At 39.0% G+C, this 16,267-nt stretch overlaps 1 protein-coding gene across 1 annotated transcript in view; it reads left to right on the top strand.

The window, feature by feature from the left end:
* Positions 1-286: 286 nt before the first annotated feature.
* The window catches only part of PIGU (phosphatidylinositol glycan anchor biosynthesis class U), a gene marked incomplete at its 3' end in the record, with an annotated part of 93,235 nt that continues 77,254 nt past the window's right edge, over positions 287-16,267 (top strand). Inside the window, exons 1-2 of the mRNA XM_084247656.1 lie at positions 287-622; positions 9,334-9,398. Of these exons, the coding sequence (XP_084103782.1) occupies positions 493-622; positions 9,334-9,398 (195 nt within the window). The 5' untranslated portion in view covers positions 287-492. The remainder of the gene's footprint in view (positions 623-9,333; positions 9,399-16,267) is intronic.

Raw genomic sequence — 16,267 nt, 5'->3', positions numbered from 1 at the left:
GGACCACCAGGGAATCCACTATCCACAGAAGCCACTGTAGTGCCTGGCAAAGACTTGGGTTTCAATAACAATTGTGGAATAAATAATTATTTAGTAGTCTTTAAAAAGCTAAAAGGGAAACATTTAAATATCAAAAAAATACACACAAGTGAAACTGACAACTCTTTAAAACGCGCTCACAAGCAAAGCGCAAGATAACTGCTTCCGCTTCGGTCTACTTTAAGCCGCAATCCACCCCTGAGCGGTTTCACAATTAACCAGCTATTGGAGGAGGAATCGCCCAACCCTTAGCTGACAGTTTGCGACGCCCGGATTTTGTCGTTCGCCTATTCTCGCCGCACGGTGTTCTGGGAGTGGTAGTTTCAAAAGCGCAGCAGCATCGGCTGCAGCCGCTGGCCGCGCCAAGCCGCGGACTACAGACCGTGGCGCGCAGAACTCCAGGCTCTTCCGCCTGGACTTTCGATCCCCGCCTGCGCGCCCGCCCCAGCTATCATGGCGGCTCCCTTGGCCCTGGTGCTAGTGGTGGCCGTGACCGTGCGGGCGGCGTTGTTCCGCTCCAGCCTGGCCGAGTTCATCTCCGAGCGGGTGGAGGTGGTGTCCCCACTCAGCTCTTGGAAAAGAGGTGAGGCCACCGGCTCGAGTAGGGGCCAGGACACCCTGCTGCTCTCTCCTGGCCTCTGTGAATGAGAGGCGGGATCTGTGGCTACAAGCTCGAGATTCTGCGGGAACCGACCCACTCCTGGGTACTTCCCTGAGGGCGGGGCTGCTGAGAGGAGGGGGCTTCGGGCAGTGTGGTGAAGTTTGAACCCGGGAGCCGAATCATCTGGAGTGGGGACCTGAGGGGGTGTGTCTCACTCTGGGTCTGGAGCAAAGGGGCGTGGTCTGAGGAGGGGTCTGGACGAGCAAAGGCACTTTGGGTGTAGTGGCATTTGCTGGTGGGTTTGGGATTTAGCGTGGGTTGCAAGTGGTGCTCCCTGGGATAGAAGGTCGTGCGTGAGAGGGGCCGGGATGGAGGGACCAATCTTGCTAAATGAAGAGAGTGTGGGAGTGTGGTTAGACGCTGCTTCTCAGCCTGGGACTTTAAGTGTTTCGTCTTATTTAAATACTTCATCAAACTTTGTTTTATACTAGCTCCTACTAGAAGACAGAATTTGGGCTGAAGGATTCACAGGCTAATGGGAGAGACAAATAGTTATAGTCATTTATGAAAAGTGTACTTCCTGTACACTTTCAGTTCTTTAGAATTCTGACCCTGAAGAAACTGCCCTCTCCCTTTCCAGTTTTCTAAGGATGCAGAATTTGAGCTAACTGTTGAAGAATGTGGCGCTTGGAAAGGATATTAGAGAAAGGGGAGTTCCATGTAGCAGAAGGTAAACAGAATCAAGAAATATTGAAGTATGTAAAGTGTCCCAAGTAGAGTAAAAGGATGGGGATTAGGTTAGGAGCAGAATTTGAAGATTTATATAACTATATATATTTTTTAACCGAAGTACTATATACATACAATGCGCATATAGTAAGTGTGGAGCTCAGTGAATTGTCACAAACTATACTCATGTAGCCAGCACCCAGATCAAGAAACAGAACACTGTCCGTAAACCAGCAGTCCCTTTCATATCCGTAAATGAAATGCTAGTTTTGATGTTATCCCGTAGACATTTTGCAACGGACATGGCATAATGAATGGATGTTTATGAATAATTAGAGCTAAGGTTTTAAAAAATACTTTATATCAGGGGCTATGCTAGCCTCATTTTATCCCCCTGTTCTATGTGAGAGATAGTGCTATTTTCCCCCATTTTGCATATGAGGAACTGAGATTTAGAGAAATAAAATGACTTGCTCAGGGCTCCCAGTTGACACATGGTAATAAATATAGTAGTAATTCATATATGTGATGGTAAGAGCTTGGACTTAATACCTTTGCATATATTTGCATATAATTATTTGTTGAACAAACAGAATTGTTGGTTGAGGCTCCTTTGTTCCTGCTTTCTTCTGAATAAGGGAAGACCCAAGGCAGTTTTAGTTTCTCTTGCTCTAGCACTTTCCCTATACCACAATTAAAGAGCATTTTCACTTTATGTCTAATTACTCCACTGTACCATAAGCTCCTTGAAGGCTAAGATTGTTTTATTTATTCCTGAATTCTTTATACCTGACATAGAGTAGGTGCATAGTTACTGTTGATTAAATATTGAAGAAAAGAAAACATAAGATCTAGTTACTTAGAGGACAGACAGGGTGAAGGATCCAAAGATGAGGCAATGTAGTGTGATGATTAATTAAAAGCATAGGGTTTATAATCTCAGAAAGGGTTTTTGAATCTTTATCTGTTTCTGCCACTTACTAGTTCTGTGATCTTTAATGTGAGTTTTTTTCTGTCTGTAAAATCATCAGTTATAATATGTACCCCACAAAATGAAATAATCTGTGTTGCAGCTCCTAGCACAATTAACAGAATCCAAAATGGCTAATTCTAAGAGTTTCAGTTTAAAATAATAGGGAGAATAGTGATGACATTGACTGAAATAGGTGAGTCAGAAAGGACAGCTGCAAATATTTGAATTATATATATTCAGAGGATTAGGGCTGGAGTTTGTGGCCAATGTTAGAGCTACAAAAAGAAATTTGGTAATTACCAATCTGGATCTGTCAAAGTCAGGATAACTATTAATATTTGTCCCATTTGGGTCCTCCCCGTGGCGCAGCGGTTGAGCGCTGGGTTGCGAAGCTGCCCGCGGCCTCTGCAGCGCCGGTTCGATCCCCAGCTGCTCCCCGGCCACCAGAGGAGGGTCCCACATGGTGTGCAGACCTCTCCTGCCGCCCGCTGCTCCCCTCAGCAGTGTACTTGGGTCCTTCTGCCTGCTCTGCTCCCCACTATGGCTCTGGTGAATTCTCTCACCCTCCCGTGCTTCTGACTGTACCCAGTGCATGTATAAACAAAACAAACAAACAAATAAATAAAAATACATGCCTCTAAAAAAAAAATATTTGTCCCATTTGGGTGCACAACATCTGTAAGTATCACTTCAAAGTATACTTTAAGATGGGATTTTTTTTTCTTGTGTTCTAATTTTTTTAATTGAGGTAATGGTTTACAACATATAAGATTTAGTGGTATAGATTCACACTTCTTCAAATATCTGTTACCACACCAAAGCACAATAATAAGATGGAGTATTTCAAAAAGCAGTTGATAGTTTTGAACTCTGAAAGGAGGCAGCTCTCTTCCTGGTCTTCCTGTGACTATGCAGGTGTCTCTCTTTTTTCCTCTTTCCTTTTCCTAATAAACCTGTCCTTAAAAACCAACCAACCAACCAACCAAACACAAAAATCCCTAAAAGACAAGGCATTTAAAATATTGAAGTAGATGGAATCTATATTGTGTTGCAAAGCAGTGTTACTGCAGTTAGAATAAATAAACACATACATGTATTTAACTTGGAGTCCTTTTGATTTCACATGACATTTTGTTTTTTATATGAGTCACCAATTCTTTGGGTTAAGGGCCCTGGATCCAAATAGATTTTGATTCACCATAATTGTATACTGATTTTTAATAGGAATACATGAGAGGTTGTATACTTGGGGGAGAGGGTGATTGTTTCTTCAAATATGTGAAAGATTTTTAATTGATGCGTTGTCCGTTCATGAGCAGATGACAGAATCCTAACTCACACTATCCAAATGACAATAAAGAGTGTACTAATTGGCCAACTTAAGGGGATAATCCAAGGTTAGATCCTTACTTCAGGCCCAGCTGGATCTAGAGACTCATGGATTTCCTCAGAAGTTCTTTTTCCATTTTGATATTGACTGCATTCAGGAAGACTTTTATGATATATTGGCAAAATTAGCCACAATCAGAATCTGATTTATATCCTGATAGTGTCTGGGGGAAAGACTTGACAATAAAAAGCCTTGAAATTTAGTCATGTTGAACTTATTTAGGTAATATGTCAATTCTTAAAACAATTACTGATTCAGCCTGGATCATGTATCTATCTACTTCTTTGGAGAAGGGGCAGCTTTCCAAACTATGGAAGAGGGGTTATCCCATAGGAAAACTAGGGTGTTGTTGCTAGAAGAGAGGTAAGTTGATGCTATACAGGTGAAAATAACAGATATCCAGGAAAAAGAGGAAAGATTGTTTTTGTGTCGTCTATTTGCACAGATCAATCAGTTTAATAGTCCAACTAAAATTTATACCAGTTTCCTGCTGACAACATATAAGCATGTGATTCTGAGTCCAATAAAACTGATGATAATACTGATATAATACTTTCCACATGCCAGGCACTGTTCTAATCACTTTTGGTATAGATATAATTAAACTAATTTTATCTCTGGGCCTCCCCGGTGGCACAACGGTTGAGCGCTGGGTTGCGAAGCTGCCCGCGGCCTCTGCGGTGCCGGTTTGATGCCCGGCTGCTCCCCGGCCACCGGAGGAGGGTCCCACATGGCGTGCAGACCTCTCCTGCCGCCCGCTGCTCCCCTCAGCAGTGTACTTCGGTCCTTCTGCCTGCTCTGCTCCCTGCTCTGACTCTGGTGAATTCTCTCACCCTCCCACGCTTCTGACTGTACCCAGTGCATATATAAACAAACAAACAAATAAATAAGTAAATAAAACATGCCTCTATTAAAAAAAAAACTAATTTTATCTCTGCAATGATGTAAAAAGTAGCACTACCCCCATTTTACAGACGAGCTCATTGAAGCACAAAGAAATTATGTTATTTGCCCTAAGTCACATAGATAACAATTTTTTGTGTGAATAACCAGCAACCTCTAGGCATGGCTCCTCCACTAGAGTTCACTCTATAATATCTTGTGTAGAAATCTATCAGGAGTAATATTGGAACCTTTCTGCATATTTGGGTATCTCCTCAGCCTTTGACGTAAAGATTAGGATTTAGTATAGGCTTAGCTTCCTAAATTCAGGATAGAGCCCAAGCTATTAGTGCTTATTTAGAAAACTACCTCCAATGCAGCTACAAGAGTGATGGTCAGGAGGAATACTTCTGATATCACTATAGTAAAAAACAAAACACTGCACTTTTACTGTGAAATAAAATACAGAATAAGTCACACAACAATTTATTGCACTGTGAATTATTATAAGGCAAACATTTTTGTGACTATCATCCAAGTCAAGAATCAAAATTTTGCCATTTATTCCATAAGCCCCATCTTGGTCATAACTCCCTTACCCCCTCCTAAGTAACCATTATTTTGACTTTTTAAAAAAAATATTTATTTATGCATACAAGAACTGAGGTGTAGGCCAGAGCTGTTGTGGGTGGGGTGAGAGGACTTACCAGAGACAGAACAGGGAGCAGAACAGGCAGATTGACTGAAACACACTGTTGAGGGGAGCAGCGGCTGAGTCAGGAGAGGTCCACTGGCCATGTGGGCCAGCTCCCTGGTCAGGGATTGAACTCATGCTGCAGTGGCTGCCAATAGCTTCATAGTGCTGAGACGTAATCTCTTGTGCCACCAGGGAGGCCTCTATTTTGACCTTTACAGTAATGACAGCTTTGTGTTTTTTCAGTTTTATTACCCAAATCCTTAGACACTTTAGCTTTGTCTTACCTTAAAAATAAAAAAATAAGGATTTATATACCTTATAAGTCTCCCTTAATCTTTAGGGTCCCATCCATCCTTTCCTTTCTTCTCCCTTTGAAGAAACCAGACCATTTGACCTGTAATTCTAGGTCACCCATAGTTTGAATTTTCCTGATTGCGTATTCATGGTACAGTTTAACATGTTTCTATGTTCTTTGTATTTCCTGAAAATTGACATGTGGATATACCACTATTTTGTTTGTTTTTTATAAGTTACATCATTGTATCTTTGGGGATTATAGGTTTAAACCACTACAATGTATATTTTCACACCATGCCCACCACCAGTGCCTCCAATAATCCTCCACCATTTCCATTGGATATCCCTCCCTCCCCCATTCTCCCCCTTACATGCTTCTCTTCCAGTTGCCTCAGTTTTGCTGTGAGATGTTAGTTTATTATTGCTTCTGATTTTGACTGACCCTTTGTTATGTCTCTCTATGTGTTTTTTAGCTTTGATATTTATACACTTTAGCTTTGATATTTATACATACATACATATATACATACATATATATTTGTGTGTATATCTATATATAAATAAAATTAGGATTTGAGGACTCCCCCAAGTATTCTTTTATTCTGTTATACAAAGAATAGATTCACTATTTTATTCTAGGGGATTCAGGTACTCTATAACTCAGACTTCAAACCATGCCAGAGTTTCAAATCATGTGCACCAAAATAATAATAAAAAGGACATTGTGAGAAGTGTATCATAAAGCTAAATTTTTTAAGTAAAAATATTGTGTTTATATTCTTACTATGTTTTTGTTATAGATGGTGATAGTAAATAGTAGTGTTTGTTTTCTTTTAAATATTTTTATATGAGATTGATTCATCCCTTTGATCAGTTAAATAATATGAGTCATATTTACTCATACTTGATGATCGAGATAGCAGAACCACATTCCAGGCACTTGTCTGAGAGAATACATTAACAAATTCACTGGTTTTCTATATCTAGCAAAAGCATAGCTGAGAGAAATTACATTTTAGACAGATTGCCTCACAGGTTAATAGTCTGTCCTCTAGCTGTATAACCAGGAGTCTCCCTCTGGATTAAATTGGTTTAGAGTGATGTTCTTGGGCAGCACTTTATATGTCCTCTGTAGAGTTACCTTTACTGCTCTGGGATAGGATACCATTGACTTAGGTTGAGAGTTGCCTTATGAAGTGTCTTGATGAATCATCTCCATGGGTCTTCAGCAAAGCTATTAGTAAAGGATTTAATAGTTATGCTACATAGTAGCCTCTTTATGGAGCTCCTTGAGAGAAGTTTCTTTCTGATGCTAGTATGAGGACCAATTACAATTGTCTTGAGCAACCAGCTTTGTTTTATTTATAGATAAAATTGTGTAACTGATTGTTTCCTTTTAGGGTGAGTCTGTAAAGTTTCAAGTTTTATTTATGGTCCACTTATTACAAATACATGGTTTTTTTGAACAGCCTTTATAACTTTGATTTTATTTGTTTGATTGATTGATTTTTGAATAGGTAATTCATGTGGTTCAAAAATCAAAGGTGCAAAAGGCTGTATGATTAAAAGGCACCCCTCCATTGCTTTCCTATAACCACCCAATTCTGTTTCCTGGAGGCAATCATTGTTATCAGTTTCTCATGTCTACTTCTGAGATATTTTGTGCATTTATAAGCTTATTTATTATTATAGGTTTTTGTGACTCCATTTTATGTTTTTTTATATCTTGTTACTTCTTAAATTTTTCTATTTTTTAAATAACTAGAAAATAATACATGCTCATGCTAAAGATTCAGAGAATGAAGATAAAAGAAACTAAGCATCTTCTGTAATCTTATTACCCAGAGATGGCCATTGTTAACATTTTTGTGTTTTTTTTTTAAAGATTTATTTATTTATGCATGCAAGAGCTGGGGAACAGGCCAGAGGTGTGGGGGTGGGGGTGAGAGAATTCACCAGAGACAGAGTGGGGAACACTCTGGCGGATTGACCGAAGTACACTGCTGAGGGGAGCAGTGGGTGAGTCAGGAGAGGTCTGCTGAGCCATGTGAGTTGCTCCCTGGCTGGCCGGGAATCGAACTTGTGCTGCAGTGACTGCGGTTAGCTTCACAGGGCTGTGTCTTAACCCCTGCACCACTAGGGAGGCCCAACATTTTTGTGTTTATGTTTATTTTATTTAATGTTTATTTTGAGACATTTCTCTTTGAATACAGATTTATTCTCTTCCAAATAATTAAATGAACAGATGCTTATAAATATTTGAAATAAAATTTGACCATTTTATGATCTCCTTTTCACTTAAGACTATTTCATGGACATTTTTCCTTCAGTAAATATATGTGTAGTGTACTATTTAATTTTAACTCCTTCTTTTGAAATATTTTAGATTTTAAAAAAGTTGCAAAATAATAGATAGAGCTCTGTTTACTCTTCACCCTGCATTTCTTCTAGTGTTAACATCCTGTGTAAGCATAGTATAATGACCTAAAACAAAATTAACATTGATAGAATACTACTAACTAATCTGCAGACCTTATTAGAATTTTACCAATTGTTCTACTAATCCTTTTTAGTGGAATCAATCCGTGATTCCACATTCTATTTAGTTATGTAGAAATCTCCTTGAATTTAATATTTTTAAAGATTGCTTGCCCCTTATTTTGTCATAGTTTACATTTGCCTGATACTTACCCATGATTATGCTCTTCTGGCAAGGCTACACGTTTATGGCAAGAGGACCACAAAAGTGTTTTTATCCCTATTTCAATGAATCATATCAGGAGCTAGTTGATGTTAATTTTAATTGGTCAACATATTGCTGGTGATATTAACTTCGTTGACTTGATTTAGGTAGTGAATGCTAGGTTTATCCACATAAAATTATTTTCCCCTTGCAGATATTCTGTTCCATCATATTTTTACCAACTAAGTTTTATATCCATTGATGATGATTACATTCACAATTATTACTGAGGGCTCTGCCAGATGGTGATTTTCTATTTCCACCTTTCCTTTTACATTTGATAACTTAGAATTTTCTTTAAGGAAGAACTTTCTTTTCTCTTCCACTAATTTATGTCAAAGAATGATTTTTAACTATGACATATTATTATCTATATATGTATCTATCCACACATGTGTGCATATGTATATATGAGTCATTTAAATAAATCTCCCTTAATAGACATTGGGGTTATTTTAAGAGTTTCAGTATTGAACACTGTAATAAGCATAGTTATTAAGCACTTGTTCAGTTATTTCTCTAGGATAAATTGCTCTAAGAACAATCTTTTCTGGGTCAAAAAGGTCTGCACTTAAAAAAAAATACATATTGCCTTGTAGAAAAGCTAACACAAAAGCATATGAGCATGACTGCGTATTTCCTCACACTATGGACATTTCTCACCACCGTCTAATTTGCTATCTTACTTGTATTTGAATGGGGAAGAATATACATAAATGAAACACTTTCTAGAGTGGGTGGTAGTTACAAGAAAATTGAAGGGTGTTTACAGTTTAACATAAAAACTTTCTCATAACGAGCACTGCCCAGCAGTGGAAAGGGGTGCTCTGTAAGGAAGACTTAAAATCACTTGTCTGGGAATGGAGTAAAGGGGGTTAGATAAACTGTGAGGCACTTCTTGGTCCTGCAAGTATTAACACTGGTTTTTAACTATCTGCATATTTCACTGAATTAAGAGTGAACTTGGTATTTTGCTTTTCAGTGGTTGAAGGACTGTCACTATTGGATTTGGGAGTGTCTCCATATTCTGGAGCAGTATTTCATGAAGTAAGTGTTCTTGTTTTCTTTCCTGGCTACCAAGAGTAGTTTATAGTCCCAGATATCAAAACCTAATCTCTGTTTTGTGCAAATGTTTTAGAAGATCTATTTTTAAAAATCCGTATTTAGAAACAATCCTTTTTTTAGATGTTCTCTACATAAGAAGGAGGTTTCACAATTGCAATGAAAATGATCCAGATTAAGATCGTAATGTGGGGAAGCACACGAGAATTCTGTGCAAGTTACCATTTTAATGGAAAATAAATTGTGAACAGTGTTCTTAGTCCATCAACAGGTTGTATGCTAATTGGCATGTTATTGGTTCTTTGAAACATGCTTTTTGATGAAAATTGTGATAGCAGTCACACTATCAGCATAACGTCTGAACACTGATGTTCAGAGTATAATGTTCAGAGCATAATGTCTGAACACTGACGGAAAGCCCACAAAAGCCTTTTAACACATAAAGTTAGTTCTCAGGAATTGTAAAATGACTTTTAGGTCACCATCAACTCTTGCTTGGGTTTCTGTAACAGCTTCCTCACAAATCTTTCTGCATTTTGCTTCTTTACTCTTTATTCTGTAATTCAAGCAGTCGTTCTGAAGTGTGAAAGTGATTTTGTCTCTCTCCTGCTAGTATCTTTGAGTGCTCACCTCTGATCCCAGAATAATCTCTAAAAAACTTCAGGGGTGTACAAAGCCCTGCGGTCCTGCTCATCACATTAACTGCATTTCTTTTCTCTTGGGCCTTCCCATTGTTAGTGACCATATCACTTTAACGTAGAAGTCTTCAAATTTGGTAACTTAATCCCTAATTTTTACAGTTGTCTTATGTCTACTTCGAGAACAGTTTCTTTTTTTTTTGTACTTTTATTTAGTTTTTTGAAAGCATTCAACTTGGTTCTTATGGCTGTAACAATGATCTCTTGTATAATACAAAGATATTTGTAATTTGGGGAAGCACATGAGGCTCCTGAACAAGTTAACATCTAATCGAATTGCAATAACAATTACTAGCAGAAACTGGTTAGAAGCAACTTACGAAACTCTTAATAAGCACATATTCAATTATTGGTAACAGATGTGTATGGACATAATCAAAGAGTAGCCATGAGGGCTCTGTGTGATACGTACCTTGGGTAATGTGCTTTCTGGACAGAATAGGAAATCCTGACATACTCTGATTATGCTCCAACATCATATTCCTATTACCTGTGTGTCTTTGCTCATGCTGCTATCTCCTTATGGAGAGTCATTCTTACCTCTTTTTTAGTTGGCGCTACTATTCAGATTTTTTTTCAAAGATTTATTTATTTATGCATACAAGAACAGGGATACAAGCCAGAGGTGCGGGGCGGGGGAGGGGATGGATTCACCAGAGACAGAGTGGGGAACAGAACAAGCAGATAGACTGAAATACACTGCTGAGGGGAGGAGTGGGTGAGACAGGAGAGGTCTGCTGCACCATGTGGGTAGCTCCTTGGCCAGGGATTGAACTCATGCTGTAGTGACTGCAGGTAACTTCTTAAGTGGCGTCTTAACCCCTTGCGCCACCAGGGAGGCCTACTATTCAGATACTAAATTTTACATCCTCTAAGAACCCATTCCTCATATTAGAGTAGGTAAGATGTTCCTCCTGTATCTTCCAATTCAACTTGTGCTTAGTCCTTTTCATGGCTCATATCATACTCTTGAAATTGCCTCTGTACTTGTTTTTTGTTTTGTTTTTTAAGATTTATTTATTTATGCGTATAAGAACTGGGGTGCAGGCCAGAGTTGTAGAGGGTAAGCGGATTCACCAGAGACAGATTGGGAAACAGAACAGGCAGATTGACAAGAAATATACTCTTGAGGGGAGCAGCAGGTGAGTCAGGAGAGGTCTGCTGTGCCATGTTGTTCACCTCCTTGTGCTGCAGAGGCTGCGGATAGCTTCATAGTGCTGTGCCTTAACCCCTTGCGCCACCAGGGAGGCCTGCCTCTGTATTTGTTTTGTCTACCTTGGTACATGCTCCTCAGAACAAGTGCTGGCACCTTTTCATCATTATTCTATTCTTAGTGCCTAGTCTATATATGCGTATGTATTCTGATTGTCCCCTTTTCTATTTCCTTTAATAAATATTTGTTAAATATGCACTAAATGCCAGCTACCCCGTTAGGTGCTAAGGATACCAAACAAGACACAGTTCTTGGCCTCATAGTAGTTATATGTCTGAGAGAAACAGACATTAAGTTAGTAAAAAAGAAACAAATTCCAGAGCAAAGAATATGCCAGTATAATGAAGGTCACAACATAACAATCCCAATGTTAATGCATCTAGTAGCAGTTTCAAAATACATGAAGACTGGGAGAAATAGACAAATTCATAATTATAGTTGGAGATTTCAATATCCTCTCAATGGATTCCCGAATCTCATTTATAGTGTGAGATAATAAATGCGTGTTGTTTTAACATGTTAAGTTTCAGGATAATTTGTCACACAGAAATAGATAACCAGTACACCTAGGGAATGCATTTACATAAAGAAACATACAGAGAACTGGAGCACTCCAACACGGAGGGGAGGGGAGTTAGCAAATGAAGCTGAAAAGGAGGAAAATCAAGAGAGTGTGGTACTTGGAAGCCAGATGAAGAAAGTGCTGCAAGAGGGAGTAAAAACCTGCACGTTTGAGAAAATTTGGGCAGAACAGTCATCATTGATTTGTCAAATTGAAATCTTTGGAGACTTCGGCAACAGTAATTTCAGTGGAGTAAAGAGACAAGAGACAAGGAAGTAGAAAAACAGGATAGATAAGCTTTGAAGGGAGTTTTGCTTTAAAGATAGAGAAATGGTATGGTAGCTGTAGACGTCAAACGGAGGACTGAAAATACAGGAATCTGTATATTTAATTGCTGATGGGAATAATCCTGTGGATAGAGAAGTTGATGATATAAGAGATAGAGGATAATTGAATGAGCAGTGCTTTTGAGGAAGCACAAAGGGATGGATCCAATTCATAGGTGGAGGATTTCCTGTAGGTAGGAAGAAAGGAATTTCATCCATTGTTAGTAAACTGAGAAAGGTAGAGGGAAGGATATCGGAAGCTTGTCAACTGGGGAGTAGGAAAATAAGGTGGTTCTCATCTAATTGCCTCTCAGAGGTATAAGAAATGAGGTTGTCAGCTGGATGGAAGTTGGAGGTTAGGAGTGGGAAGATATGAACTAGTCTTTTCATGAAAAATAAATGGATAAATGGAAGAGCTATGTTGATCTACTTCACCATCATTTAAATGTTGTTTCTTTGGAAAAATGTATTTTTAGATACAGTAAGGGAGCCTAGTACACTTTCTTTCTCCTTATCAGGTTATGCAGGTTGTGTGTGTAAGAGGAGATTAAGGCATGAGGTAGTAATTTCCTGCTACCAAAAGTATGTTAACGCTATGTACCTTATAACAACTCCTTTTGGACTGTTCACCTTTAAGAGTGGTGAATTAAAGGGCAAGAATAGTTGCTTTTCCTGTGTATGGTGATGGGAAATGCTCCTCATTCCTGAATGTGGGTTAATTTGCTTATAGGGTGGGTATTCATAAGAGCTAACTGTATTTTAATATAGTTTTTCTAAGTAATAATTATGTCAAGCCAAATGAAAAGAACACTTGAAGGGAAAGCTTATCATTGTGTTCTTTCTTAATTTTCAACAGACTTTATTATCTAATTCATAGGCAAAGGTAAGTCTGTCTGTTGATAGGGCTTCTTGAGGGATACTTTGTTATTTCTGAGATCTACTTTCCCATTCTAAACCATCTGAACCCAAAAAACACTTTGAAAAGCTATTGGTAATATAAATATCAAGTTATTACTTCTTACTGGCAAACATAAATGCAAAATAGAATCCATTAGTAGATAGTTGTAAAAGCTTAATTCTCTTAGAACTTTGAAAGGCAAAGCTGATGACCGTTTTAAATATATATATATATAAATTATCTCAGATAGTTACATAATTGAGGTTTACTGTATGCTAGGCACCATGCTAAGTGCTTTTGTATGCTACCAGTTAGTCCTCTCAAGAACCCTGAGGAAAGGTGGCTATTCTTAACTTTACAGCTGAGTAAACTAAGGCTCAAAGGGAAAAACAACATGCTCAAAGGCACACAGGTGGAACCTGGTTTTAAACCAAAGTGTGACCCCAAAGCCTTTTTAAAAAAAGATTTATTTATTTATGCATATAAGATTTGGGGTGTAGGCCAGAGGTGTGGGGGACATGTGAGGGTTTACCAGAGACAGAGTGGGGAGCAGAACAGGCAGATCTACTGAAATATAACGCTGAGGGGAGCAGTGGGTGAGACAGGAGAGGTCAGCTGGGCCATGTGGGTAGCTCCTTGGCAGGGGATCAAACTCGAACTTCAGTGGCTGTTGATAGTTTCATAGTGCTGAGACTTAACCCCTTGTGCCACCAGGGAGGCCCCCCAAAGCCTGTTTTAATAATACCATATTAGTTTGTTCTCATTAAGAAACCTGTTGATCATCTTTACAGTACGGGAAGACACATTTTTACTTGTGGTTGGGATTGGAAAGAGGTGCTTCTGTGTTACCAGCATGGGGTCACTAAAACCAAATCATAAACTATGTTTCTGAGTCTGGTGTTTTGGTGAGCTGGCTTGTAGCAGCATGTCAACCCTCCCACCTAGAACAACTAGAGAAGCAAGTTAAATACAGAAAACATGTCTTTGAAGGCAGTTGGAAAGTACCAAGATAGCCAGGATGCAAAGGCACAAATTCCCAGAGAGGAAAGTGCAAAAAGTGAGAATGACAGACTGAATTGCTTTCTTTTTTATGCATTTACTCATTTGTAAGTGACACAGACCAAGGGAGAGAATCAGAAATTGGCTGGTAAGAGGCTAAGAAACTAAGCAAAACTATCGGCAGTTTTATAGTGCTGGGGAAACAAAAATCTGAGTGCATGGCCAGCTGAGGTGGCAGGGCTCTGGTAAAAGACTCGATTTCCAGTTAGGAATTGGGGTAGACTACATAGACTAGTCTTACAAAGACTAAATCTAACCTCTAATTAGCTAAATTCCTAATTGAATTAAGATGATGCAGTTGTATTCTAATTGCTTACTAGAAGCTTAAAGAAATCCTTTCTGGGATAGACTCACCTAGAACCTCTACACTTTTTCATATACAATGTTCATCATCCAGTCAAAAATTACAAAGCATAGTAAGAACCCCCTCCCCCAGACTCACGGGTGATCTAGGTATTAGGGTTATCAACCTTGCACTTTTGAATAACTGTGAACAATGATTAATATGTTCAGAATATAGATGATGAGATAATTTTACCATGAAACTGGAATATACAAAAGTAAAATTCTAGATTTGGAAAACATAGTATCAGATTAAGAATACAATATACAAATTTAATAGCAGAGAACACAAAGTTAAACAGAGTGTCACTAAAGATAGTGATCTGGAAGATGTGAGAGAGAGAGAGAGAGACAGAGAGAGAGAGAGAGAAAATATACACAAATGGGTTCCAAAATGGGAAAAGAGAGAATGAGGCAGAAACAATATCTGAAGAGATTAGTGGCTCAACATTGTTTCAAAATTTATGAAAGATTTCAGTTCAGGAAACTCTATAAATCCACATGGCATAAATCCAAAGAAAAGCATATGTCATAATAAAACCACCCAATCCAAACATTAAAAGCAGCCAAAGGGAGATAATTATCTTTAAATAACAGTAAGATTGAAACTAACTTTTCAAAAAATAATGATGGGGTCCCCCTTGCTTGCACAAAGGGTTAAGATGCAGCACTATGAAGCTATCCGCAGCCACTGCAGCACAAGTCGGCCAGGGAGGTGACCCACATGGCGCAGCAGACCTCTCCTGACTCACCTGCTGCTCCCCTCAGCAGTGTATTTCAGTGGATCTCTCTGTTCTGCTTCCCACTAGGTCTCTGATGAATCCCCTCCCGCCCCCTCGCATCTCCAGTCTGCACCCCAGCTCTTGTATGCATAAATAAATAAATCTTTAAAAAAAATGATGGCATACAGAACACAATAGAAAGTTATCTTTACAGTGCTGAAAGAAAATATCTGCCAACATAGAATTCTATGCTGAATGAAAATCTCTTGTAAATAAAAGCAAAATAAGGACCTTTTTTTTTTTTTTTTAAGATTTATTTATTTATACAAGAACCGGGATACAGACCAGATGAGCGGGAGGGTGAGAGGATTCACAGAGACAGAGCAGGGAACAGAACAGGCAGACTGATGAAATACACCATTGAGGGGAGCAGCGGGCGCTGACAGGAGAGGTCTGCTGTGCCATATGGGATTCTCGCAGGCTGGCCGGAATCGAATCCGTGCTGCAGAGGCTGCGGACAGCTTCACAGTGTGGTGCTCAACCGCCTGAGTCACCAGAGAGGCCCAAAATAAGGACATTTCTAAGCAAATCAAAATATATAGAATATATTGCCTGCAGACTTACATTTAAAAGCAAAAAAAAAAAAAAAAAGTCAGGATTGTAATCCTAACTAGCATCATAAAAAATGGGATGACTGAATAACAATGAAAAGGTAAATATGTGGGTACATCTAAATAAATATTGACTATATATACAACAACAATAATAGGGCCTCCCTGGTAGGGCAGGTGTTAAGTCTCAGTGCTATCAAGCTATTGCCAGCCACTGTGGCATGAGTTTGATCTCTCACAGGGAGCTAACCCACATGGGGGCAGACCTCTCCTGTTTCCCCTGCTGCTCCCCTCAGCAGTGTATTTTAGTAGATCTGCCTGTTCCGCCCCTCACTCTGGTGAATCCTCTCTCACACACACCCTCCCCCCCACCCCCCAACCTCTGGCCTGCACGCCTGTTCTTGCATATATAAATAAATAAAT

This window comes from Talpa europaea (genome assembly GCF_964194135.1).
Source record: "Talpa europaea genome assembly, chromosome: 11".
Classification (NCBI taxonomy): domain Eukaryota; kingdom Metazoa; phylum Chordata; class Mammalia; order Eulipotyphla; family Talpidae; genus Talpa; species Talpa europaea.
The sequence above is the reverse complement of the archived record's forward strand: the minus strand, read 5'-3'. Positions and strand labels throughout refer to the sequence as shown.